A 25,983-nucleotide genomic window follows, 5' to 3' on the forward strand; every position below is an offset into this window, starting at 1 on the left:
TAGAGGGGAAAATTCTCCCGGAATGACAGACAAAAATACAATTGAGAATATTGGTACTGTCTGGTCAAAGTGGAATAACTGGACCAGATTTATCTTCCACCTGAAACAATCCCCCAATAGACAAAATACACTGTCTTCAAGATGCTGGACCTCAGGCCGTGGAAGGCATTGACTTCTGAGGGGTGGGAAGGAGACCAGGCAAGCCCTACAAGTACTCCAGCTAACTGCCTGCGAGTTTCTAGGCTGTGGAGCAGGGAGTGGAAACTGAGGCATACCCCCTGAGTTGAGAAGATGGAGCTGAGAGTCCAGGGAGACTAATAGTTCATAGAACAGCATGCCAGAGAAGAGGGAGCTGCACAGAGACAGCACCCTGGAAATTCACAGAGGGCTCCCTGGAGTATCCGGCTGGACTGAGAGGAAACTTCTGAGGTTTGGGAAAGAACCATCAAAAGAAGTAGAGGGAACAGTGACTGGTCCTCATGCAGGCCTGGGAAGTATGTCTGTTCCTGCCAGCCAGGCTGGAAAAACTCATCATTCATGGGGCCTGGGGTAAAGTACTCAGAAAGATCATATCTTGGTAGAGAAGAATAATTAGCCTAGAGTAGGCACTGTTCCAGGTTTGTCTAACAAATCATAAATGTAAGGCCCCAAAGGAGAAAACTATTTCAAGTAACGTAGCCATGTAGCAGAACAAAGCTCAAGAAAAGCAATAGAAATACAAAAATTTCCATCAACCAACAAGGTAACATTCGCATCCCGTCAAGATTACCCGATATACAAAGAGGCAAGAAAACACAGCTCATCAGGAGGAGACTAATCAGTCAATGGAAACCAACCCAGAACTGACCCAGATATTAGAATTAACAGAAGAGGATATTAAAACACTTGTACCTATCAAAAGTTGTACAAGCATTTCCCCAGCAACATTATTCATAATAGCTAAGACTGAAAGCAGCCAGATGTCCATTAACGGGAATACAGATCAACAGACAACTTAGCAATAAAAAAGAATGATTCTCTAAGAGATGCAACAATTTTAATGAATCTCAAAACCATTCTACTGAGTGAAAAAAGCCAAATATAAAAAACTACGCATCCTATGATGGTTCCACTTACTTGAACTTCTCTAATAGGTAACAATCTATGGTGATAGAAGTTAGATCAGGGGTTGCTTCTGGGATGGAGGGAGGGTCCACTGAGAAAGAAGACAGGGAACTTTTAGGGTTAAAATATTTTCTATATTGATAGTAGCATGAGTTATAGACGGGTATGCATTGTAAAAAGAGATCAAACTGTACAAATTGTGCATTTCATGCAATAAAAATTCTTGTTAAAATTTTAACAGTCCAATAGAAATATAGGCACTACATGTTTAACAGCAAGTCAAATGGCCAATATTAAACATATAAAAAATATTTTTAGTATCATTAGAAGTCAGGAAAAAATAAATTAAAACCACAGTGAGACACCATTTTACACTCACCAAACTGGTGATACTTTAAATTATGATAGTAGTTGACATCATTTGCTCACATCTCCGATGATACAATATATATTGGTACAAGCACTGGGAAACATTTTGGTTTGACAAGTGATGTTGAAGAAAGGCATTCCTTGTGCCCTGAAATGCCACTTCTAGGAATATTTCTGAAAAAAGTCTGGAGCATCAGATATTTTAAATCTTGTTACTGATAGCATTGTCTGTGATAGCAAAGGCTCAGGAAACCGAAATGTTTAGTTCTAGGATTATACATAAATAGTGGTATAGCCATCCATTTGTTGTATACACGGAGTGGAATTTAATGAATTTCAGCTACGCAAATCACATAGCTACATTGCACAGGGATAATGTTGATGAGAAAAGCAAGTTTCCAAAGAAAACTTACAGTATGATTCCTTCTATAAATATTTTAAAACATGTAAAAATAAACTATAGTTGACCCTTGAACAATGCAAGGATTAGGGGCACTGACCTTCTGCACAGTCGAAAATGCTCGTATAACTTTTGACTCCTCCAAAACCTAACAATTAATGGCCTATTTTTGACCAGAAACCTTAGCGATAACATAAGCAGGTGATTAGCACATATTTTATATGGTATGTGTACTACATACTGTGTTCTTACAATAAAGTAAGCTAGAGAAAAGAAAATGTTATTAAGAAAATCATAAGGAAGGTAAAATACATTTATCATACTGTACTGTATTTGTTCAAAAAAATCCTCATATGAGTGGACCTGTATAGTTCAAATATATGTTGTTCAACGGTCAACTGTGTGTGTTGTTTAGAGGTACAGACATATGGTAAAACTGTAAAGACAAGAAAGAGAATAATTAACTTAATTCTAAACCATGGAGTTTGAGAAGGGGAATAAGCATGGAGATGGGCACATAATACAAAAATGTTCATTACATTATTGTTCTACTAAATATATATTTATATATATTCTATTAAAATTCTTTCTTGTCCACTTAATATCTCACACAAAATTTAAAATACAGTGAGCAAGAAGAATATAGAAGGGTAAACCAAAGAATGCGAGAGAAAATTGAAGATGTCATTTTTTATTATCAAATGACAACCTAAAAATCTTTATAAAACTGTTATAAATCTGCCAAGTCCTTAATGTGAATATTTCTCATTTAGAATTATAAGATCACCATGTAATAAAGGCAGAACTGAAAGACTAAGTGAATAATGCTATTTATAAAGCAATGCATCCAGATAAATGTCAAGATACTCTAAAAAGTATTATTTGCTTCCAGCTCATAATTAATTGAATGCCCTGTGGAGGCCAAGATGCTCCGGCATAAAGGTTTTTGTCACTTCCATAAAGATGTTCACTTGCTCTGCCGTTTCACAAGAGCTGATTATGTGCAAGTAGAATTCATCTCCTTTGTATCTTCCAGAGTTATCAGAAGTGGTGGGTAGTGGCGGTGGTGGAAACAACATAAAAGATCCTGGTTTTTTAAAAATAGACTTAAGGTATTTTAGTGCAATTTTAAAGTCTACTGCAAAATTGAGTGGAAGGTACAGAAATTTCCCGTAGAACCTCTACCCCACAAGTGCACAGCCTCCACCATTATCAATACCCCCCACCAGAATGGTACATTGTTGCAATTGATGAACCTACATTGACACATCCTTATCACTCAGCATCCATACTTTAAAAGGTCTCATTTAAAGAAACATAATAGTCAAACTCAATTTTTTTTCTTTCCCTGGAAATATGAATGCATCCTCAGTGCATGCATGTGTATAAGCATGCATGCAAGTGCTGTCTGGAGGGAGTGCATCTGAATCAGAACAGGATGACTAGAGAGGGAGATGGATTCCATTCTGACTTCTTTCACTTTTGCAAGACCAAAGAAATCTTCATATATAGATCTATCTAGACCTAGGATTCCATGGCATGACTGAGTTACCAAGTACTGGCCCAAAAGGAAGAGAAAAACCATACATCCAAAAAACACAGTGCAGTCTCAGCCCCACAAACCTGGGAGAGCTGCTGCTTGCACTCTGGGGCTGCTAGGCTAGGGGTACGTAGAATATAGCAAGTGAGGCTTGGGAGGAAGAGCAGCCTGTTTTGTGAAATCGTGCCCATTTTCTTGGGGTAAGTCATCAACAGAATCTATAAAGTAAATGAATCTTCAAGGTATTTTTTAAGAGTCAGCAAGTTCTGGGGCTCCTGGGTGGCTCAGTTGGTTAAGCGTCCAAATCTTCATTTCGGCTTAGGTCTTGATCTCAGGGTCATGAGATCGAGCTCCAGGTTGGGCTCTGCACTCAGGCTCCGCGCTCAGTGGAGAGTCAGCTGGAGATTCTTTCCCTCTGCCCCTGCCCCCACTCATGTGTTCTCTCTCTCTCTCTCTCTAAAATAATAAATCTTAAAAATAAGTCAGTAAGTCCCTACCTTATAAATGCTCAGCCTTTGTTACATCTATGGCAGTTGAAGGCAAATTATGCAAAGTACAGAATTTAATCTGCTTTTTCTTTATTTCAAAGTTTTGGTGAATACATTTGACTTAAGTTTCAAAGCCATTTATAGACAGGAACCCAGACTGCAGAGGGAGAATAAAAAATGACAAAAAACTCATTTGCAAAATGCTTTCCTCAGTTGATTTAACCACCATGAGAGTCTCTATCATTATGGTATCTAATTTGGCTGAATTGGATATCAATGTAAGAATATTACTTTCTATTTTCACCCCAAAAGCTCCAGTAATGTGTTGACTCAGAGCAAGAATACCTTCCCAACATTCAACTCTCCATACAAACTTCAACTATGCACATGCCATGAAAACTAGATTGTGTAAAAAAGAAGAAACATAGCAATTTAGTTTTATAGAATTTGGTGGACAGAATAGACTTTGCAAAGCATCCAAAAATGTTGACCCATGCCCACTTTATAGGTGAGAAAAACGAAGATAAGGAGGGCACTTGATGTAATGAGCACTGGGTATTCTATGCAACTGATAAACCACTAAATTCTACCTCTGAAACTAAAATAATAATAATAATAATAATAAAGTATATAATATCTGACCCAAAGTCACACAGGAAGCCAGAATCATGGTGAAACTGAGTAGAAGACCTCCACTTTTTTTCTACCCTGTGTTACTTCTCTTTGACTCTAGCACAACTTAGAAATATCTATTCCCTATGTCACTAGCTCTCAAAAGAACAAATCAAATCAGTGCTTTGACAATGTTCAGATATTTCAGAAACAGAAATGAGGAAGGAACATTGGTGCATGCTTTGATTTCAAGATAGTCTATTCTTTTAGTGCTCAACCATGATCACATCTGTATTTTCTGCTTAAAGACTCAGGTGTCTGCAGTGTTTGGCTGTCTTCTAGAGCTATAAGTGGCATGATTTACTTAAGTATCATTGCATAGAAACAATCTTCCTTGGGGAAAAGTACATAACACCTCATTGACTTTACGAAAAACAAAAATTACTGTTATCAAGTCAAATAAACAACCTTTTCAAGCAAAAATGTTTATCCATCATAATTTTAGTATAGTTTATAATTCCTTTCACAGTCAGACATAAGGAAAAGAAAGTCAAATGCAAAGTACAAAAATAAAAATCTATGAAAAAGACATAACTGTCAGATACGTAACACTCAACTGGTCAATAACTGAAATATATTGGTTATTCATTAGGTACAAAGTGTAATTGCCCCTCTTAATATAAGATACAAACATTAATCCTTTCCTCTGTCCAACTAAGACTGGAGGTGTGTGTGTGTGTGTGTGTGTGTGTGTGTGTGAGAGAGAGAGAGAGAGAGAGAGAGAAGAATTGTCTCCATTTCTCCATTCCTTCAAAATCCATACTTATGTTCCTTTTAAACACTTCACCAATAGATATGAAGATTAACTCTTTAAAAAAACATCTCTAATGTCAATTCTCTCATAGAAACGGCTGCTGAGAGTAATTTCAAAAACAATATGCATTTTCTAACATATATAAATAATAATGACCATGATTTGCATAGTTGTGAAAAATATTTAAAAATTGGAAAATCTGGGGCACCTGTGTGGCTCAGTTGGTTGTGTCCAACTCTTGATCTCAGTTCAAGTCTTGATTTCAGGGTTACGAGTTCAAGCCCCATGCTGGGCTCCATGCTGGGTGTGGAGCCTGCTTAAAAAAAATTGCAAAATCTGCAGACAAGAAATATATCTTCCTCTATGGTTATAAAGCTCATCTCTCTAAAGTTTAGTAAATTATGTTTTGGTTTTCAACCTGATTGTTTATTTCATAGATGCTTCTTTACCAGTTGAGACTCAAATATATTAAAAAGGGTATTTGAAAGAAGTCAGCTTTTAGTCTTATATTTAAGTGCAAGAAACTGGGAGACGGGGTGTATGTGTATATTCATGGTGTTATTCTAAATAAGAATTGAAAACTAGTAGTGTGGGATGCCTGGGTGGCTCAGATGGTTAGGCGTCTGCCTTCGGCTCAGGTCATGATCCCAGGGTCCTGGGATCGAGTCCCGCATTGGGCTCCCTGCTCCTTGGGAGCCTGCTTCTCCCTCTGCTTCTCTCTCTCTCTCCCTCTCTCTCTCCCTCTGTCTCTCATGAATAAATAAATAAAATATTTAAAAAAAGAAAACTGATAGTGTGGATAGGTAGGAACAAGTTTATAGGTCTCTGTGTGATTTGTTAAAACTACTACCAATGTTCATGGATGAGGAGCATTTCCGGTTGGAATCAATACAACTATGGCATTCTAAGCTGATGGCTCTTTATCAACCTCAGCTTGTTACAACCGGTTAGGATGCAATCAAATGTTCAGTTTTGCTATATTCCATGCATAAACTGCTGTGAGTCAAAATTTCTTTTGATATATAGTAGCTATGATGATGATCATAATGATGATCATGATGATAATTATGATCATGATATTTGTTACTAGATTATGAAGTAGTTTTTAAATTATTTATATTTGTCCAATCTTGTTTTCCTTCTACTGGACAAAATGAACTTCCAAACTCTTAATGATTTGTTTTTACTTCTCAAGTATGTATGTTTTATGGACTTGGTCACATCACTGTATAAGGAATAGTACCAGACAATGTTCAATTCACGTGCCATTTAATTTTCAGAGCTACAAACTAGAGTTTCCATCCAGTTATTTGAGATCACAGGGTATATGGTTTGGTGTAGAATGATGTTCTCAGGAAAGAAATATTTCCATATAGAAATACGGAAAGATCTAGAATATAGATCTAAAATAAAGATCTAGAGTACAGAATATAGAAAGATCTATTTATTTTATTTTATTTTTTAAAGATTTTATTTATCCATCTGACAGAGACACAGCGAGAGAGGGAACACAAGCAAGGGGAGTGGAAGAGGGAGAAGCAGGCTTCCTGCAGAGCAGGGAGCCCGATGCGGGGCTCAATCCCAGGACCCCGGGGACCATGACCTGAGCCAAAGGCAGGCACCTAAGGACTGAGCCACCCAGGCACCCCTAGAGAGATCTATTTCTATTATAGTCTTCACAACCTCTCAGAGAGCTACATTTAAAAGAAAAAAAAGAAAAGAAACTAAAAATAAAGACTTGAAGGAAAAATGGAAAGAGAAAGTAGAAGAAGGAAAGGAAACAGAAAAGAGAACAAGAAACCCGGATCTGGGCATCAGCAGCATTAACTACAAAGCAAAATAACTACAAAGTAAATTCCCCAAATTTGGCTTAAGAGCTCTATTTGTATTCTGCCAAAGAAATGAGAGAGTTTGGAGGTCTTGACATCACAGCTACTCAGGCCAGACGTTGAGAATTCCATATGGTGACTGTTAAGTGAATGGAAGAGCCCAAAACACAGAGGCCTGGAATACTCTGCCAAGGGCCATTTATGATAGTGACTGAATTGCATGCCTGGTGGGAAATTTTTATGTGCTGATAGCTTTTGCTTTCAACATATATGCCCCTGGGCATCCAGTTGAAAAGCAGATTGGTCTACATCAGCAGTTCTCAAACTTTCTGCTCTCAGTGTCCTGTAGGCTCTAAAAATTACTGAATCTAAAGAGCATTAATTTCTGTGTCTCATATGTCAATATTTGTCATATTAGAAATTTAAACAGGGAAATTAAAATATTTATTAATTCATTTAAAAGTAGCAATAATATACCAGTTTTCCAACCAGATACTTATACAGGTATGTAGTTGGGAAAGGGAGGAGTATTTTATTGGCTCTTTAAGGTAATTGTGGATATTCTTCTTTGATGCACCAAGACTGGAAAGGTGACCTTTTCTTAAAGGTTAGTTGCAATCTGGACTCTGAAACTTTATCAAATGAACCATCAGTGAACTGTTACATTAAAATAATCGACTTATCTTACACTTTCAATAGATCACTTACCAATGCATGATTTTGTTACATCATGCATTGGTCATTTTGTAAATTACTGGTTTACTGAGTTATGCAAATATTCCAAATGATGACCCATTTCATTATATGATATCAAAAATCATATTCATTAATATGCAACCTATATCATCAGAAAAGATGTATGTATCCAGAAGCTCGCGGTGCAGGTATAAATTTTCCAAAATACTGATTTTCATTCAAAAGCAATTTTTACCATGGGCAACAAGTATAATCAGGTATTTTCCCTGAAGTGATAGCTCACTTTATTTTCAAGGAAATGTCTTGTAAATACTTATATCTCAAAAACATTTGTCAGTCATTCTCTCAAGTAAAAAAGACATTCCCCCCAAAAAGCCACTAGTTTAGTTGTAACACAAGAGATCACAGAAGTGAGTTTCTTTAAGACAACCATCTCACTTTGCTATGCAGCAGAAATGCTTCATGTGGACATCCCATTTCATCACACAAAATGTTAAGAAGAAATTTACTCAAGGGCAAAGATTTAATAAAATCAGTAATTTTTGCTGCTTCCTCAGGGGCTACACGTACCTGGCAGGGAAGAAATGCAATGACTAGTAGGTCCGTTAGGTGGCGCTGCCGTGATTTGGGCTAAGGTGCTAGCAGTTTTAAGCACCATTACCCTTGCACAATCAGTTGCAAATGTCGACATAGTAAAAATGCACATACAATGAAAAGAACTTTGACCCGGTGAACACACAGAAAAGATCTTGCCCCCCCCGCCCCCCGCAGGGGTCTGATGAACCACATTTACAAGAAAGACCTTATCATCCACCAACTGAAATTCTTTTGATGGAATGAAGGCAGCCAAGCACCAGTTCTCAATCAACAGTAAGCAAAATGATCCAGGGACATCGGCAGCTTGGCACCCTATCCACTGCTATCCAGGTATTAAAATTAAAATTTTGCTTCCTTAGCATGCGATTTATCTGGAAGAAACTTTAATGCTAAGTTCTGGAAGAAGCCAAGAAGCATTTTATCATAATGATCAATTTTAGTGTTGAACTCAGTTCAAGCACCAAAGCAGTTTTTAGTAAGCTTGCAGGTGAACACATGAAGGTAATTTCTCTTTTACTATATGCTCTGGGGTCTGGCTTAGGTTAGAAAACACGAATAATGATTTTAAACACAAAAACCAAAAAAACTTCTCTCAAGCTTTTTAGCCTCAGAAAGGAGTACCCTTCTGGTAATCTACATATGTCTATGAAGCCACTATAAAGGAAATTGAGAATTGAACTTGGATAAATTGATTAACCTAAGGAACATTAAAGTCAGGAGAACTCTGTAGAACAAAACCCTGTTCCCGGATGGCATTCCCTGAAGGAACAGAGACCATAATTAAGGAGCCTAGCATCACCAGACTAATGCAAACAACTTTTTAAAGTTTTACAGCAGTCCCCACCATTTCTGTTTCACCTATCACAAAGTAAGGCCATCTGGCCACTCTTCCCCATAGAATATTTCATTACTCGCTTCCCTCTGGCAGGGTATTAACACCCACATGCACACCGAGTATGTGTGAACTCCAGTGACACCAAAGGCTATGAAGTGTTAGAAGCTCTTTTCACTTCACTATATTTAAAAAACATATATTTTATAAATGATGTAAAAGCTTTAGGTGCACCGCCCCTTCCAGTGCCAGAAGTGCGACCGGGCCTTCTCCAGGTCGGACCACCTTGCCTTACACATGAAGAGGCACTTTTAAATCCCCAAACAGTGGAGGGGTACCTGGGGGGCTCACTCGTTAAGTGTCTGCCTTCAGCTCAGGTCATGATCCCGGGGTCCTGGGATGGAGCCCCGCATCGGGCTCCCTGCTCAGCGGGAAACTGCTTCTCCCTCTGCTCCTCCCCCTACTTGTTCTCTCTCTCTCTCTTTCTCTCAAATAAATAAATAAAATCTTTAAATCCCCAAACAGTGGCTATGACCCACACTGCCAGAAGAGAATTCAGTATTTTTTTTTTTTTTTGACCTTTCACAGTCTTCCCTGCCACCCGCCCCAGGGGCGGAAGGAGGAAGCCAGCGGGAAAACACTACAATCATGGTCAAGTTCCCAACAAGCCAACTTGTGAATGGACAGTCAGGAGACACAAAGAAACCAGAAGACAAATCAAAGAACCAATGGGGTCTGTGACTGGATCTTCTATCATTCCAATGCTAAAGCCAACTTGACTATTCTTGGACTTACAAAACATCAAGGGGGTGATTGGAAGGTGTGGATATGAGGGTATAAATTAGATCCATGAGTTGGGGGGAGGGAAGACCAGAATTCCCTTGAATTGTGTTTCGATGCAATATAAGCATAAAGATCACCTTGTATTCTCTTTGCCTTCTAAAAGCCATTATTACGATATTAGAAGAAGAGGAAGAAATTCAGGTACAGAAAATGTGTTTTTAATAACCTAAACGATGGTGCTTGGTGAGCCTTGGTTCTAAAGGTACCAAATGAGGAAGCCAAAGTTCTCAAACTGCTGCATACTTTGACAGGGAAAATCTATTTTTGTCTTCCGATCTATATTTATGACCTAAGTCAGGTAAATACGCCTGGCTTATTTCTTTTAACATTTCTATGCAGACAGTCTGTTATGCACTATTTCAGATGTGCAGTAATTTGTACAATGGTTTATTCCCAAGTATGCCTTAAGCAGAACAAATGTTTTTTTCTATATAGTTCCTTGTCTTAATAAATATGTAATATAAATTTAAGCATACTTCTATTTTGTATATTTGTAAACTACAAAGTAAAAAACGAACATTTTGTGGAGTTTGTATTTTGCACACTCAAGGTGAGAATTAAGTTTTAAATAAACCTATAATATTTCATCTGAAAAAAAAGCTTTAGGTGCATATGGAACTGAAAATCAGAAAAGGCATGAAGAAATTGGAAGTGTATTTAGATGATAAGATCATTAGTTAATAATATATAAAATTGCTTTAATCATAAATAGTATTGCAGTAATTATGATAGTTGGTTTAGTACCAAACACTGCTGGGAAGTTACTGTTCTCCCAGGTCACAGCCTCTTCAGTTTCCTGACTCCAGAGAGTAAAGCTGTAATGGTCTTACTGTAGCCATTATCAGCCGAAGAACAAAGTCTTTCTACCACTTAAGAAGAGGAAGAATTCAGTAGCAGTATGTGGCCTAGCACATTACCAAACAAAGAAAATTCATGAAGGAGGTATGGAGAAAAGAAGAACTCTTAGAAATATTGGAAATAACCTTTATAATAAAATATTAAATGACATCCACTTTCATGAAGTGTCGTCTGAGTTAAAAGTATGAGCAAGCTGAGCAAGGAGCCCAATGCAGGGCTCCATCCCACACCCCTGAGATCATGACGTGAGCCAGGATCAAGAGTAGGACACTCAACCGACTGAGCCACCCAGGTGCCCCTTAATCAAGATATTTAAAGTGATGAGAACCACAGGGGAAGGGAGGGAAAACAGAATGAGAAGTCATCAGAGAGGGAGAAAAACCATGAGAGACTCAACTCTAGGAAACAAACTGAGGGTTCATGGAGGGGAGGTGGGTGGGGCATGGGGTAACAGGATGATGGGCATTAAGTAGGGCACGTGATGTGATGAGCACTGGGTGTTATATGAAACTGATAACTTATTGAACACTACACCTGAAACTGATGATGTGCGATCAGTTGGCTAATTGAATTTAAATAAAATAAAATAAAATGATGGAGTTGTTGCAGTTTTTAAAACATGGTTGTAAATTCTTTGATGCACCTTCCACTGAGAGGTGGGGGTCTCTGTCTCTTTCCCTTGAAGTTCAGTGAGCTCAAAGCTGCTTCATCCAATGCAGTACAGCCAAGGTGATGCTACAGGATTTCTGAGACTGCAGTTTTCATCCACTGGGAACATTGGTTCTTGGAGTCTCAAGCCACCAAGAGAGAAGTCCAGGTATCTTGTAATGCAACTCCAGGGAGACCATATGTAGGCATTCAGCTTGACAGTCCAGCTGACTATCCTTCAGCATTCTAGCCCCAGTGCTGAACATGGGAGTGAAGAACTGTCTTGGTCCCCTGAAGGCCTTCCACACAGCTTTGGAGGACAAGAGTGAAAATGGCGGCCTCCCAATCTCCACCCTGGAAGAACTGAGAACTTGGGGCCCCGCTCCTCAGTGAGCCCCCAGAGAAAAGCAGTCAATCACTCCCGTGTCCCTGGTCTCCGGCCGCACTCCGTGCTCACCCGGCCTGTGACCGAGCGTTTCTATCTCTGGCACCCGACCCCGTGTGGAGTCTCCAAACCCAGCAGATCCCTGCAGTGTGCTCCCATGCTGCTCCTCCCCGGGGAGGAAGGGGGGTCTCCCCGGAACCCCCACTTGTTGAGTCCCTGCTGGAGGAGCAGTGGCCCGACTGGGCCGCGGATCACGGTTTATGGCAACCCCGAGCTGAGAGCCCGCGCCTCGGCTCCGTCTCTGCAGCCGGCTTCCCCGCTCCGATACCTGGGAGCTCTGCCGCACTCGGGCTCCCCCGGTCTTTCTGTGACCCCAAGGGTCCTGAGACCACAGTGTCCCGCGAGGGTTCCACCCCAGCTTAGCCACTGGAGCGACGTCCCTCAGCAGAGCCGGCTTCTTAAAAGTTCCGATATTGTGCTCCGCGGCTCTATCACTTGCCAGAAGCGGCTGATGGAGGCCCCCTCCCCCACCGTCTATCCTTCTGAATATCGCCTCGGATTCACTTCTCCGCAAGTCCTACCTTCCAGAAAGTGGTCGCTTTTCTGTTCAGAGAGTTGTTGCTATTCTTCTCTTCGATCTCCTGTTGAGTTCGTAGGTGTTCAGAATGGTTTGATCCCTATCCAGCTGAATTCCTGGGACCAGACGAAATTTAGGTCTCCATTCCTCTGCCATCTTGGACTCTCCTGAAGAACGGTCTGGAAGTGGAACTTCCAGCCCCAGCTCCTCAGGTGTCCCCTAGCCATATAAGTCGCACCAGCTGAGGCTCTGACAGACAATGAAGCTGAGAGGAACCTCCCCCACTGTGCCTTTTCCCAATTCCTAACCCATGAACATAATAAAAATGGTTGTTGCTTTATAGCACTAATAAAGCATGGGGTGCTGGGATGGCTCGTTACTTAGCAGTGTAGATGATTGAAAGTGGGGTGTGTGTACCTTTTAGATGAATCTGAACCCATAAACTTCACTTGTAACTGGTGGTTCCACATTCTCCGCACTCAGCTTATCTGGTCACTTCGTCAAAGGCAGGGGCGGAATAAGATTGAGAATGGACTGAAATCAATCAACAGGAAAGGTGTGAGAAAGCTCAGTGAGTTTCTCTCAAAACTGATCTGCTGTTGGTTGTAATGACTTGGTCTACTCACGGTGCCAACTGTGTGCAACACAAAGCTCAGAAGTCCATCGTAGGACTTCAAGCAAGATGGGAAATTTTGGCAGTGATTCTTACTTTGTGAGATGAGAGTGTAATGCAAGGTCTTTGAAAATGAAACATTAAAATGACACTTAAAAGATTGGTAGATTGGTTAATCATTCCAACAGTGAAGGTCATAATATTTATATGCCTCCTTAAATCCCCTGAATTTTAAGTACTCCATGGTTCTAATTTAATGCCTAACATGACACTGTTCTCTACTCCCAAACCTGTCTTAATTTCTTGATTTACTTGCCTACATGTAAAGGCAATTATAAGAAAGACTTTTAAGATCCACTTAAAGTGATCACTTAGAGTGAAAAATCTAAGCCATGCCTCACCCACAAAAGGTAGAAGACTTTGAGTAAAAGCATCACAATCAGCAGCAAAGTTCCATGAGGGCAAGGTTTTGTTTTGTTGTCTGATAGCAACAGTCAGCACTTACAATAGTGCTTAGCATGTAGTAGCTGCTCAATATATACTTATTGAATAAATGACTAAACACCATGCATGCAGGGTGAGCTACGACAGAAAAGAGAAGAAAGGAAATGTCCACAAATTCTGAGTCAAAAACTGCCCTTAATACATATTTCAGTCACTATTAAATGAAAAGGAAATCAATCAACTATATATGTATGTATATATATTATTATGTATCATTAATATATTATACATATATTATATCATGTATATTATATAAAGTGAATATAATATATTCATATATTATGTACAAATTATAACATAAATTATATATAATATAGAATACAATTCATATGTCATATATTATGTATTTATATATGAATATATAATATTAATTATGTACATAAAATAAAGATAATATATCATGTAGAATTCACTGAGCTTTGTAATGTAAAAGGGAAAAGCTGTGGGCATGAATTTAGCATTTGGGGTAGGATGAGGAAAGAGTGGAAAATGTGAAGTAATATAGTGAAAAGGCAAAATCTGCTTACATTTTATATGATTGAAGGACAGAGCTCTATATCTTTGGTCCAACCATCATGTATTAAGAGTTTTTTTTTTTTCTTGAAGATAATCATTAAGTGGCATGTAGACCCAGGCAACTAAAGAAATGCTATTTAGTAGGCAAAAAATTTTTTCCTTATGTTTAGTGATTTGTTTGACTTGTGGGCAATTTTGTCTCAGCCTTGTGCCAATGCTCCCATACAAATTCACGTTTAATAACTTTGTCACAAACAGCTGTCAAAGTGAAACAACAACAAAAAATCCCTGTAACCTCATCCCCAGCCTGTGAAATGGGGATACAGTGTCACTTCAAACAGAAGCACCCTCAGGGATGGTAATCATCGGCTGTGAGGGAGGTGGTGGGTGCCCGTGTGCTATGGACTTATTCCATGCGCTAGCACATGCAGTCCTCACACCTACTCTGTACGGAAGGTATTGTGCCTATCATTATCATCATCCCCATTTTTAAAAACGGAAAACAAGAGACAAGGAAAGGCTAAATGACTTGCCCAATATCAAATATATTGTGGAGCAAGATTCAAAGCCCAGTCCCTCTGACTGCAGACTCAGAGGTCTTAAGTCCTAGTCTATATGACCTGTTAGAAGCTTTATTAACCATGAAGCGCCTGGGTGGCTCAGTTGTTAAGCGTCTGCCATCCGCTCAGGTCATGGTCCCAGGGTCCTGGGATCAAGCCCCTCATTGGGTTCCCCGCTCCACGGGAGGCCTGCTTCTCCCTCTCCCACTCTCCCTGCTTGTGTTTCTGCTCTTGCTAACTTCCTCTCTCTCTGTAAAATAAATAAATAAAAATCTTAAAAAAAAAAAAGAAGTTTTATTAACCTTATGTAACCCATGTCTTGCTCCAAAGTACAAGCATAGCTCCCCCAAATAATTTCAGTACTGGGTACATATCTGCATTAAAAAAAATGATAGCTTCTTTTTTTAAAAGAGAGAAAGCTGCCCTCCTCACTCAAAACATGTCAACTTGGTAAACATCTAGCCAACTGCAGCAGCGCTGTGGCATGTTTCCAGTCAGGCACACTCTCTAAATCGGTTCAGTGCTTGGAGATTTAAAACAAAACAAAACAAAAAACAAGAAAAGACTAGCCTATTAATATCATTCATCTCATGTATTGGCAAAAATATCCCACCTAGAAGTCCATCAAGAATGATTTAGTGGTGCTTTTAGTAGACACAAAAATGATCCCCAAAACTCCCTACCCTTGAGAGTTTAACTAGAGGCCAGTGATACATACAAGCAGGAAAAGGGCTGACGTACTGAGCTAAGCCCTACCTCGGACTCGACTCCAATCCCCCATGGGGCCACCCGTGGGAAAAGCATAAGTTCAGGAGTCAGACAGGCTGGGTTCCAATTCTGACCACCACTTTTAATAACTTTGTGAATGTAAGCAATATTATTCAATCTATCAGATCCTCAGTTTCCTTCAGGAAAAACGACAATGATATTATCTACCCCTAAAGTAGAGTTGCCCCATTTAATACATAAAAGTATCAGAGACAGATTTGAATTTTGGATCAACATTGAATATTTAAATATAAGTATGTCCCAAATATTGCATAAGTCATACTGATTTTTTGTTATCTGAAATTAAAATTTAACTGGGTGTCCTGTATTTTATTTGGCAACTCTACCTTAAATGACCATTGTGATGGTTGAGCGAGATAACAGATGTGAGGTGCTGGCCCACTTCCTGGTACATAATGGATGAATAACAGATGTTACCTTCCTTCCCCTATGGAAGAACCTTATGCCACTAATCATCCTTTCACAGACCAGCTTCCTCATCTCTCTTCTCTAGAGTTATTTTTCCTGTGACTACAAACATTCATGCCTCCCTTACCCATTAAATTTAATATAAAAAATTAAAATTTGCTATCTCAGCTAGTTAGCCTGTTAGTTCTCCACATTCCTTCATTGCCAAATTTATTGAAAGTCTTCAACACTCAGTTCCAATATTTCCTTACCTCCCACTCTGTCATTTATTCATTTCAAAAGTAAATGAGGAGCACCCACCATTTGCCAGGCTGTGTGCCAGGCACTGGGGATCCAACTATGAGCAAACACCGACATGGTCCCTGCTCCCACAGTGTTCATCATCTTCTTGAAGTCTGACATCTGTTCCGCCATTCTGAAATCACAACACTGAGAGTCATGAATGCTCTTCTAATTCCTCATTCACCTGCTCCATCACCCTTCTAAACAATCAATCCCTCTTTTCTCTGCCTCAGGGATCTCATGCCTTCTGTGACTATATCCCCCACCCCTAAACTCTTACCCCCAGCAAATCCCTCCCCTCGTCTTTCTATCTCAGTAAAGAGCTTCCCCATCCACCCTGTTGTTCAAGCCAGAAACTTAAAAATCTTGGCTTCTCCCTCTCCCCCTCATCCCATCGTTAGCAGATTCTGTAGACCCTATGTCCAAAATATATATCCCTATGCTCGCCATACTTGTTGAATCACCATGTTGTACACCTGAAACCAATATAACATTATGTCAACTATACTTAAATATATATATAAAAAACCAAAATATACCCTGAACTGTCCATAGCCCTTCATTGCCATCATTGCCACCTCAGCTCAAGATTCTTTTGCCTCTCACTAGACAGTGTAACAGCCTCCTAACTGGGTTCCCCGCTTCTCACAGCAACCACACTGAGCATTTTGGAAGAGCAAACCTGATCAGGTTACTTCCATACTATGAAAAACAAAACAAAACAAACCAACCAAAACCTTCCAAAGTCTCCCCATTTCACTCAGAGTAAAAATCGAACTTGCTTTTATAGCCAACATGGTCCTCCATTTGCCCACACCATGACCTCACCCCTTCTGCTCCCCACCTGCTCATTGCTCTCAAGCCTGGGACACTCTGATAGGTCCTTGCAGAGGGCTGCCCCTGCCCCCCAGCTCTCAGCTCAGACCTCACCTCCTCAGGGAGACCTGCCCTGCCCAGCCATGCTGACCCATCACCCTCCACCCCATCCTGTTTCCCTCTCTCCATGGCACTGACCTTGCTCCTTCATTCATTGTTGTTTATTTAGCATCCATCTTCCTCTGCTGGAAGGAAGGCTACACAGGGGTAAGGACCTTGTCTTGCTTATTCACCAGGACATCCCTGGTGCCTGGACCATGATAGCCACATGGTAGATGCCCAATCAATGTTTGCTGATGAATGAATGAATAAAGAAAGGCAAGAACCAAAAACAGGCAAAGATGAGAATAATTGGAAACAAGACCATGGAAAAAGGGAGTTTCTGCACTGAAGTAACTTGAAGTGTTTAAGTACTAATGTTATAAGTAGAATTTTCATATTTAGTAAAGGTTTTATTTGTCCAGTGACTTGAGCTGTTTTAGAGGCAGCCTCATTTAGAAAGTATCTATGTTGATAAATCCATGTTAATACTCTGGTGGGTCAGGTTAAGAGGGGGAAATGGCCATAAAGGCTTCAGAAATTCTGAGATAAAGCATTTCCTTGTCCCTTCCAAACAATTCTGAGAGGCAAAGTGCCCTGGGCTACCTCCTGTATTTGTGCTGTAATAAATTCCTGTCACATACAAAGAGCAGGAAGAGACAGCAGGGGGAAGGAAGACCATTCTCCTTCTCCAGAAAGTCAAGGGAGCCTATGGTCTGATGCCTAGGGCTCTTCCACCAGGGAAGGTGCAAAATGTTTGTTCTTCTTAAATGAGGTTCCACACTGAGTTTAATTTCTACTGCAGCGAAGAGAGGACTAGTAGCAAAGCTCTCCCCAGCTGAGGGACTGGTGAGACAGCTGCCCAAGGCCTGATACAAAGCAGAGGTCATCTACCACCGGGAGAGGGGCAAGGAGCCTGTGCCCAGTCAAGAGCTCTCCTCAAAGCCTCCTCTCAAACACAAAGGAGGATGGGGTAAGGGGCATGGAATGTTATAGGGGGGAAGTCTGGAACACTAAGAAAGCCCCATTTCCAAAATTCAGGTGAACAAGTCCTTCTAACCTTACCTACCCTACTAGAGGCCTTCACCAAATAATAAGCAATTGCAATCTGCTCCTCAGAGAGGAAGCAAACCATTCTTCCTGCAGGTATGAAAACAGACGGGGCTTGTTAATAGCTGAGAGCAGAATGGGAAAACTGGAAAACATACACACAAAAACCCCCAAACCCCTCAGGCAATCCAGGCTTCACTCTAAGCACAAAGTAGGAGCAACCTACCATTGGCCAAATTTGAAGACTGGTGAGCTGAAGCTAACTGATGTAATAGTAACAACAACAACATCCAGCTCAAATATGAACAACTACTAAAGCCCGACAGAACAAGTAATGTGCCCATTGTCAGGTGTGTGTAACGCTGTCTATACTGGTCTTTTATATACAGTATCTGTTGATTCAATGAAAGTATGATATACCAAAAAGAAAAGAAAAAAAGACACATTATCTAGTGAGAAGACAGTTAACAGAATCAGATTCAGACCCCAAAATGACCCAGGTGTTGGAATTATCAAACAGGGACTTTAAAATAACTATGATTAATGTGTTACAGGATTTAGCGGAAAAGGTAAACATCATACATCACAAATGGAAAATTTCAGTAGAATGATGGAAACAATAAAAAGAATCAAGTAGAAATTCTTTTTTTTTAAAGATTTTATTTATTTATTTGACAGAGAGCACAAGTAGGCAGAGAGGAGGCAGAGAGAGAGGGGGAAGCAGGCTCCCTGCTGAGCACGACGCGGGGCTCAATCCCAGGACCCTGGGATCATGACCTGAGCCAAAGGCAGACACACCTGACTGAGCCGCCCAGGTGCCCTCAAGCAGAAATTCTTGAAACTAAAAATGTATATACTAGAGATGAAGAATTCCTTCCCTAGGCTTATCAGCAAACTAGACACAGCTAAGGAAAGAATCAGTAAACTTGAATATAGGTTGATGAAATGATTCAAAGTCAATCACAAAGGCAAATAAGGAGTGGAGTAAACAGAATATATCCGAGAGCCATATGACAATAATGAATCATCTAACATGGGTGTACTTGGAGTCCAGAAGGACAAGAAATAGAAAACAGGACAGAAGAATTATTTGAAAAAATGATTTTCAAAATTAACAAAAGATAACAAACCACACAGATCTAACAAGTTCAGAGAGCAGAAGTATAAATACGAAGAAAAACTCGCTGAGGCACATCATAGTCAAAGGGCTGAAACCCAAAGATAAAGGAATAAAGAAACATTTTCTACAGAGGCACAAAGATAGAAAGTAGAACAGATGTCTTGTCAGAAATTAGGCAAGCAGAAGACAGTGGAGTCATATCTTTAAAGAGCTGGAAGAAAGAAATAAGTCAAGGCAGAATTCCATATCCAGTAAAAATACCTTTCAGACAGAAATTTTTATTTACACAGAGAAATAAAGAGCATGGCAACAGGAAAAAATGTGGGTCGATAAGAAAAACATTTTTCTTAATTTTAACCTTCTTTTTAAGAAAGGGAGAGAGAGAAGGGGGAGGGGCAGACAGAGAGGGAGTGAGAGAATCTTAAGCAGGCTCCACAGCCAGTGCAGAGCCTGATGTAGGGCTTGATCTCACAACCTTGAGATCATGACCCGAGCCGAAATCAAGAGGTGGACGTTTAACTTACTGAGCCACCCAGGTGTCCCTAATTTTAACCTTTTCAAATGATGATGGTCTGAAGTAGAAATCCTTAAAAGGCACTGTATATTTTATAAAATATACTGAAGTAAAATGAATGGGAATAGTAGCACAAAGAACAAGAGAGAAAAATGGAAGAATTCTATGGTAAAGGTCTTATGCTAAACAGGAAGTACCATAGTAATATTTGAAAGTGAACTGTGGTAAGCTAAAAATGTGTAATGTAAACCCTACAGAACCAAAAAATAGTATAATAAGCCAATAGGGGAGATAAAAAAGAATCATAAATAATAATTCCATAAATCCAAAGGAGGCCAGTAAGGGTGGGGGGGGGACAAAGGAAAAGAACATATGGGACAAGCAGAAAATGATTAGCAAGATGGCAGATTTAAATGCAGCAATATTTATAATTACATTAATGGTCTGAACACTTCAGTGAAAAGACAAAGATTGTTAGATTGGGTGAAAAAAAAGCAAGACCAAATTACATGAGTCTTGCATATTAAAGGAAATCCATTTTCAATATAAAGACATAGATTAAAAGCATGGAAATAATCCATGCAAATACTAATCCAAAGTAGCTGTAGTGGCTATATTAATATCAGACTAATTAGGTTTTTGAACAAGGAATATTACTGTTGAGGAAGAGGGGCATGCCATCATGATACATGGTTAATTCATCAAGAAGACAGTAATCACAAATACGTATGCACCTAATTATAAGAGTTCAAATTCACAAATAATAAATGGTAATATTACAGTTTTGTTAGTTGGTTTGCGCCAGTAACAAATGGTGGGACAAGGTTACTACTCCCATAGTGCCCATCACCACCATCTTCCTGCTTCGCCAAGTTAAGTGATTGTTAATCGTCTTGAGGTAGCCATTATAAGGTCCACAACTAAGGACTGGAATATTTCTGCTTCCAGTTAACATATGTCCTTGCATGCTTTTTTTCTTCTTTTTTCTCTTTTTTTAAGAGAGAATGGTGAGAAGGGGCAGAGAGAGAAGAATCCCAAACAGGCTCCATGCCCAGCACAGAGCCCGACATGGGACTCGATCCCACGACCCTGAGATCATGACCTCAGCCGAAATCAGGAGTCAGTGGCCCAGCTGACTGAGCCACACAGGCACCCCCTAGCACACTTTTAAAAAGAGAAAATTCAGTGAGAATGAATGGAGAAAATTAAAGACACTAGAAGTGTCATAGAGAAATTAGAAAAAACAAGAACCCTTTTTAAAATCTGAAGTTAGATCCCATTTCATGATATTGTGCTCTGAGTCAAGAACATTCGCTTTTTAATTAGACTTAAACTTTTACCAAAAGATTTTAAAATGAAGAGATTAATCAGTTAAGCAAACGTGATTCTACAAACATCACTTTAACTGGTGGCTATATTTTCTGTGTAGATTCATTTTTCACACTTTGTTCATTCAGTTATTTCATTTTTGACAGGTAGCAGGGGAATGAAGTCAAGAGCTACTCATCTGAATTCAATCAATAAGGAAAAGTGTTTGACATAGGGGAAGGGGGTGAATGACAACAATTTCGTTCTGAAGAGAACATTGTTATTTATTAACAACACATAATTTAATCACAGATTTTTTTTTCCTGTTGCCTGCAAATCTCACTTCACTAGCTCACTGAATTTCTCCCAAAACTGGTATGAGGCTTTTAATGATGATCTGAAACACATTTGGCCCATCTAGCACCATATGTATGGAATAAAACTTTAATGTTCTACCTTAGAAGATGAAATAATATGAGGATAATTTATGCAGTGTTTTCTCCTTGGGAAAAAATAATGAAATACAAGGTCTAAAAAAATAAAATATTAATATAACATGTAAGAGTTTGGTTGTCCATTCCAACAGTGCTTGTCAGGATATTTATATGCCTCCTTAAATCCCCTGAATTTTAAATACCTTGTGATTTCACTTTTGTGCCAAATACAAAATATTCTCTGAACCCAACCCTGTCTGCATAACTTGATTTACATCCCTTTGTGCAAGGCGCTTACAAGAAAGATTTTAAGGTTCATTGTTGAAAATCTGACCGATATTTCATCCACAAAAGGTATGAGTCCATTTTAAGTAATAAGTCGTGATCATTATCCAGCTGAGTTTCATGAAGGCAGAGTGGTTTTTTTTTTTTAAGATTTTATTTATTTGACAGAGAGAGAGACAGTGAGAGAGGGAACACAAGCAGGGGGAGTGGGAGAGGGAGAAGCAGGCCTCCCGCGGAGCAGGGAGCCCCTTGTGGGGCTTGATCCCAGGACCCTGGAACCATGACCTGAGCCGAAGGCAGATGCTTAAGGACTGAGCCACCCAGGTGCCTGAGTGTTGTTTTGTTTATTGTTTTATTGTCATAAAATATTGTCCAGCACTGTTGGAATGGACAACCAAACTCTTAAGTGTTATATTAATATTTTATTTTCTTAGACCTTGTGTTTCATTATTTTCTCCCAAGGAGAAAACACTGTATACATTATGCTCATATTATTTAACACCTGAAAGGATGCCTGGCATGTAGCCAGTATTCAGCAAACGCTGCTGAGCCGTGAACTGGGAGAGACCCAGCAGCGAGTGCCCTCCGTCCCCTCCCTCGTCCTCCCGTTTTCCCGTCCCCTCCTGCTCTGGGACCTCCTTCTCTCAGTTTTCCTTCCCAGTCCAGCATCTGTCATCAGTACCCCCTAGAGATTTTCTATTCTATGGCTAGAACCACTCTCAGGAATCCCTCGTCCACGACACTGAAGATAAATTTAAAAACCTGCCATCACTCCAGCGTACCCTCTTTCTCCCCATGTCTTCATTGCCAAATGTCTTCATTGCCAAACTGAGTGGTTTACACTCAGTTCCAACACTGTCTTACCACCTGCCCATTTGTTCATTCATTTCACAAATATTGGAGTGCTATCATTTGCCAGGCCAGACACTGGGGACCCCCCTGTGAGCAAACATCGACATGGTCCCTGCCCTCACGGTGTTCACCAGCTCCTTAAGTCTGACTTCCCCCCACAACTGTGCAGTAATTACCACATTAAAAGTCACCCACACTCTCCTCAGTCTTCATTCCTTTCTCTATCACCCTTCTAAACAACCAACCCCTTTTCTCTCTGCCTTCTGGGACTATATTCCTCCTCCCACACCCAGCAAACCCCTCTCCTAGTCTTTCATCTCAATAAAGAGCTTCCCCTCATCCACCCTGTTGTTCAAGCCAGAAGCTTGGGAATCCTGGCTTCTCTGTCTCCCACTCATCCCATTGTGAGCAGGTCCTGTTGACTATGTATCCAAAATACACCCCAAACTGTCCATAGCCTTTCACTGCCATGATTGCCGCCTCGGTCCAAGATTCTCCCACCTCTCACCTGACAGTTTAGCAGCCTCCTAACTGGGTTCCCTGCTTCACTCCAGCCCCTTAAAGCCAATTTGTCACATGGCAGTCGGAGTGATCTTTAAAGCAAATCCAGTCATGTCACCATACTGCTTACAAGCTTGTAGACTACAAACTCCAAAGTCTCCTCATTTCACTTAGAATAAAACCCAAACTCGCTTTCACAGCCAACATGGTCCTCCCTTTGCTGGGCCCTGCCCACCCCATGCCCTCACCCCTTCTGCTCCCTACTTGCTTAATGCTCTCAAGCCTGGGACATTCCGACAGGTCCTTGCAAGGCCGCTCCCCCCCTCACTCAGGTCTCAGCTCAGACCTCACCTGCTCCGGGAGACCTGCCCTGACCAGCCATGCTGACCCATCACCCTCCACCCCATCGTTTCCCTCTCTCCATGGCACTGACCTTGCTCCTTCATTGTTTTTTATTTAGCGTCCATCTTCTCTGCTGGAAGGAAGGCTACACGGGGTCAGGACCTTGTCTTGCTTATTCCCCAGGACATCCCTGGTGCCTGGACCATGACAGCCATATGGTACATGCACAAGAAATAATGAATGAATCTTTGAAGAAATGGAGGAAAGTAAAGGAAGGAATGATTAGGAGCAAAGATCTCGAAAAGAGAGTTTTCAGAGACTGAACAAAAGCTGTAAATTGAACCGGTAAAGTATTAACGCTGTAGATAAAACTTCCTTATTTATTAAAAATCTTACTTGCCCATCACAGGCAGTCTAATTTAGTGAGCACCTGTGCTTGTAAATCTCTGTCAATCTTTATAGCTGGGTCAAAGAAGACAACAAAATTTTAAAGGCTCTGGAAAATCCCATGCTCTAAAAGCATATCCCTGCCTCTTTAAACCATTTCTGAGAGACAGAACCCCCTGGGCTTTCTTTCCTATTTGTGTTGTAGTAAGTTCCTGTCACACACAAAGAACAGGGAGAGGGAACAAGGGGAAGAGGAAAGGGAAACTCGAGGGCAACACTCTCTCATGCCTGGGGCTCTTCCACCAGAGAAGCAGCAAAATATTTGCTCTTCTTAATTGAAGCTTCACAGACCCACACCTCCTGCTTCCAAATGACAGCAGACAGTAGGCCTTCTGCTTCCTCCTCTAGCTACTTTTTAAAATCCGCTGTAACCTAAGGCAGAAATGGAGGGAAAGAAGGAAGGAGGGAGGGAGGGAAAAGACGAGAGGTGGGGAGGTCGCAAAGAACCATCACAGTGCTTTATTTCGCCAGTCATTCCACCCAGCACTGGGGGACGCTGAACACTGGGAGCCGACATGGTGGAGAAGCCCAGCCCGGTCCCTCAGCCCAGCTTCTGGGGACACAAGGAATTGATGAGCAAGTTCTGGTGGTGAGGGAGAGTGCCAGATGTTTCAAATCTTTTTGTGAGGGAACCACTGCTTCTGATTCTCAAAGAGGGTGCACTGGCAGTGAGGAGGCCTGGGGGTTCCCTGGGTGGGGCTGATGGAGGGCCCCATCAGCCACCATTACACATGGAATGGGAGGAAAACAAAGTCAAATGGAGAGACAAAGCTTGCAAGAAGGAATAGCAGTCCATTGCCCCGCCCGCTACCCTGGAAGCAACCATTCTCATCTTTTAGCTCTTTTTTTAAAATTAAAAAAATTTTTTTTGTTGAGATATAATTGATATATAACATTATATTAGTTTTAGGTGTACAACATAATGATTTGATAATTGCATAGACTGTGAAATGGCAACCACAGTCTAGTTAACGTCTGTCACCAAACATGGTTAGAAATTTTTTTTCATGTGATGAGAACTTTTAAGAGTTATTCTCTTAGCAATTTTGAAATATGCAATACAGGACTATTATCTATAGCCACCATACTATACATTACATCCTGTGACTTATTTTATAGCTGGCAGTTTGTACGTTCTGAACCCCTTCTCACATTTTACCCACCTTCCACCCCACCCCTCTGGCAGTCACCAATCTGCTCTCTGTATCTAGGAGTTTGGATTTTATTCATTTATTTGTCTTTAAGATTCCACACAGAAGTGAGGTCATATGATATTTGTCATTCTCTGAGATACTTCACTTAGCATAATGCCCTCAAGCTCCATCCATGTTGTCCCAAATGGCTGGATTTCCTTCCTTTTTATGGCTGAGTAATATTCCATTATCTATCTATCTATCTATCTATCATCTATCACCTATCTCACATTTTCTTTATGCATTTATCCACTGGACACTGAAGTTGTTTCTATGTCTTGGCTCTTGTAAACAATGCTGCAATGAATATTGAAATGCATATATCTTTCTGAATTAGCATTTTCATTTCTTTTGGAAAAATGCCCAGAAGTGGAATTGTGGATTCTATGATATTTTCAATTTTTGAGAAACCTCCATATTGCTTTTTTTTAGGTATTTGCATCCATGTTTCTAAATAGTACTATTATATGACAATTTCCTGATTTAAAATTCTATATATTATCATATTTACTTCCTACTATTAAGCACAAGACTAAATACCTCCTAAATGGACACCACCGCCACCACCGCCACCACCGCCACCGCCACCGCCACCATCACCACCATTGCCGCCGCTGCCGCCGCCACCGCTGCCGCCACCGCCGCCGCCGCCGCCACCGCCATCACCATCACCACCACCACTACCACCACCACCACTACTCTAACTACCACTCACCCATACACACATATACATGCACACATACACACACATTTCTTCC

The 25,983-nt window shown here is 40.4% G+C and overlaps 1 protein-coding gene across 3 annotated transcripts in view; it reads right to left on the minus strand.

Annotated features, from left to right (window-relative positions):
• LOC113922917 (protein O-mannosyl-transferase TMTC2-like) overlaps window positions 1-23,824 on the minus strand; it is a 54,485-nt gene extending 30,661 nt beyond the window's left edge. The window contains exons 1-3 of one of the 3 annotated variants that reach the window (XR_003520107.2): window positions 23,677-23,824; window positions 16,283-16,397; window positions 12,989-13,126 (exon numbers count right to left, since the gene is read on the minus strand). Coding sequence is in view for 1 of the 3 variants with exons in the window: in XM_027595320.1 (XP_027451121.1) it covers window positions 16,283-16,397; window positions 17,279-17,295 (132 nt within the window). In the remaining 2 variants the exon portion in view is untranslated. Of the gene's footprint in view, window positions 1-12,988; window positions 13,127-16,282; window positions 16,398-17,278; window positions 17,322-23,676 lie in introns of those variants that run through there. The other 2 variants (XR_003520108.1, XM_027595320.1) reach the window with 2 other exon arrangements.
• Between the last annotated feature and the right edge of the window lie 2,159 nt (window positions 23,825-25,983).

The sequence above is a fragment of the Zalophus californianus genome, chromosome 9 (genome assembly GCF_009762305.2).
Source record: "Zalophus californianus isolate mZalCal1 chromosome 9, mZalCal1.pri.v2, whole genome shotgun sequence".
NCBI classification, from domain to species: Eukaryota; Metazoa; Chordata; class Mammalia; order Carnivora; family Otariidae; genus Zalophus; species Zalophus californianus.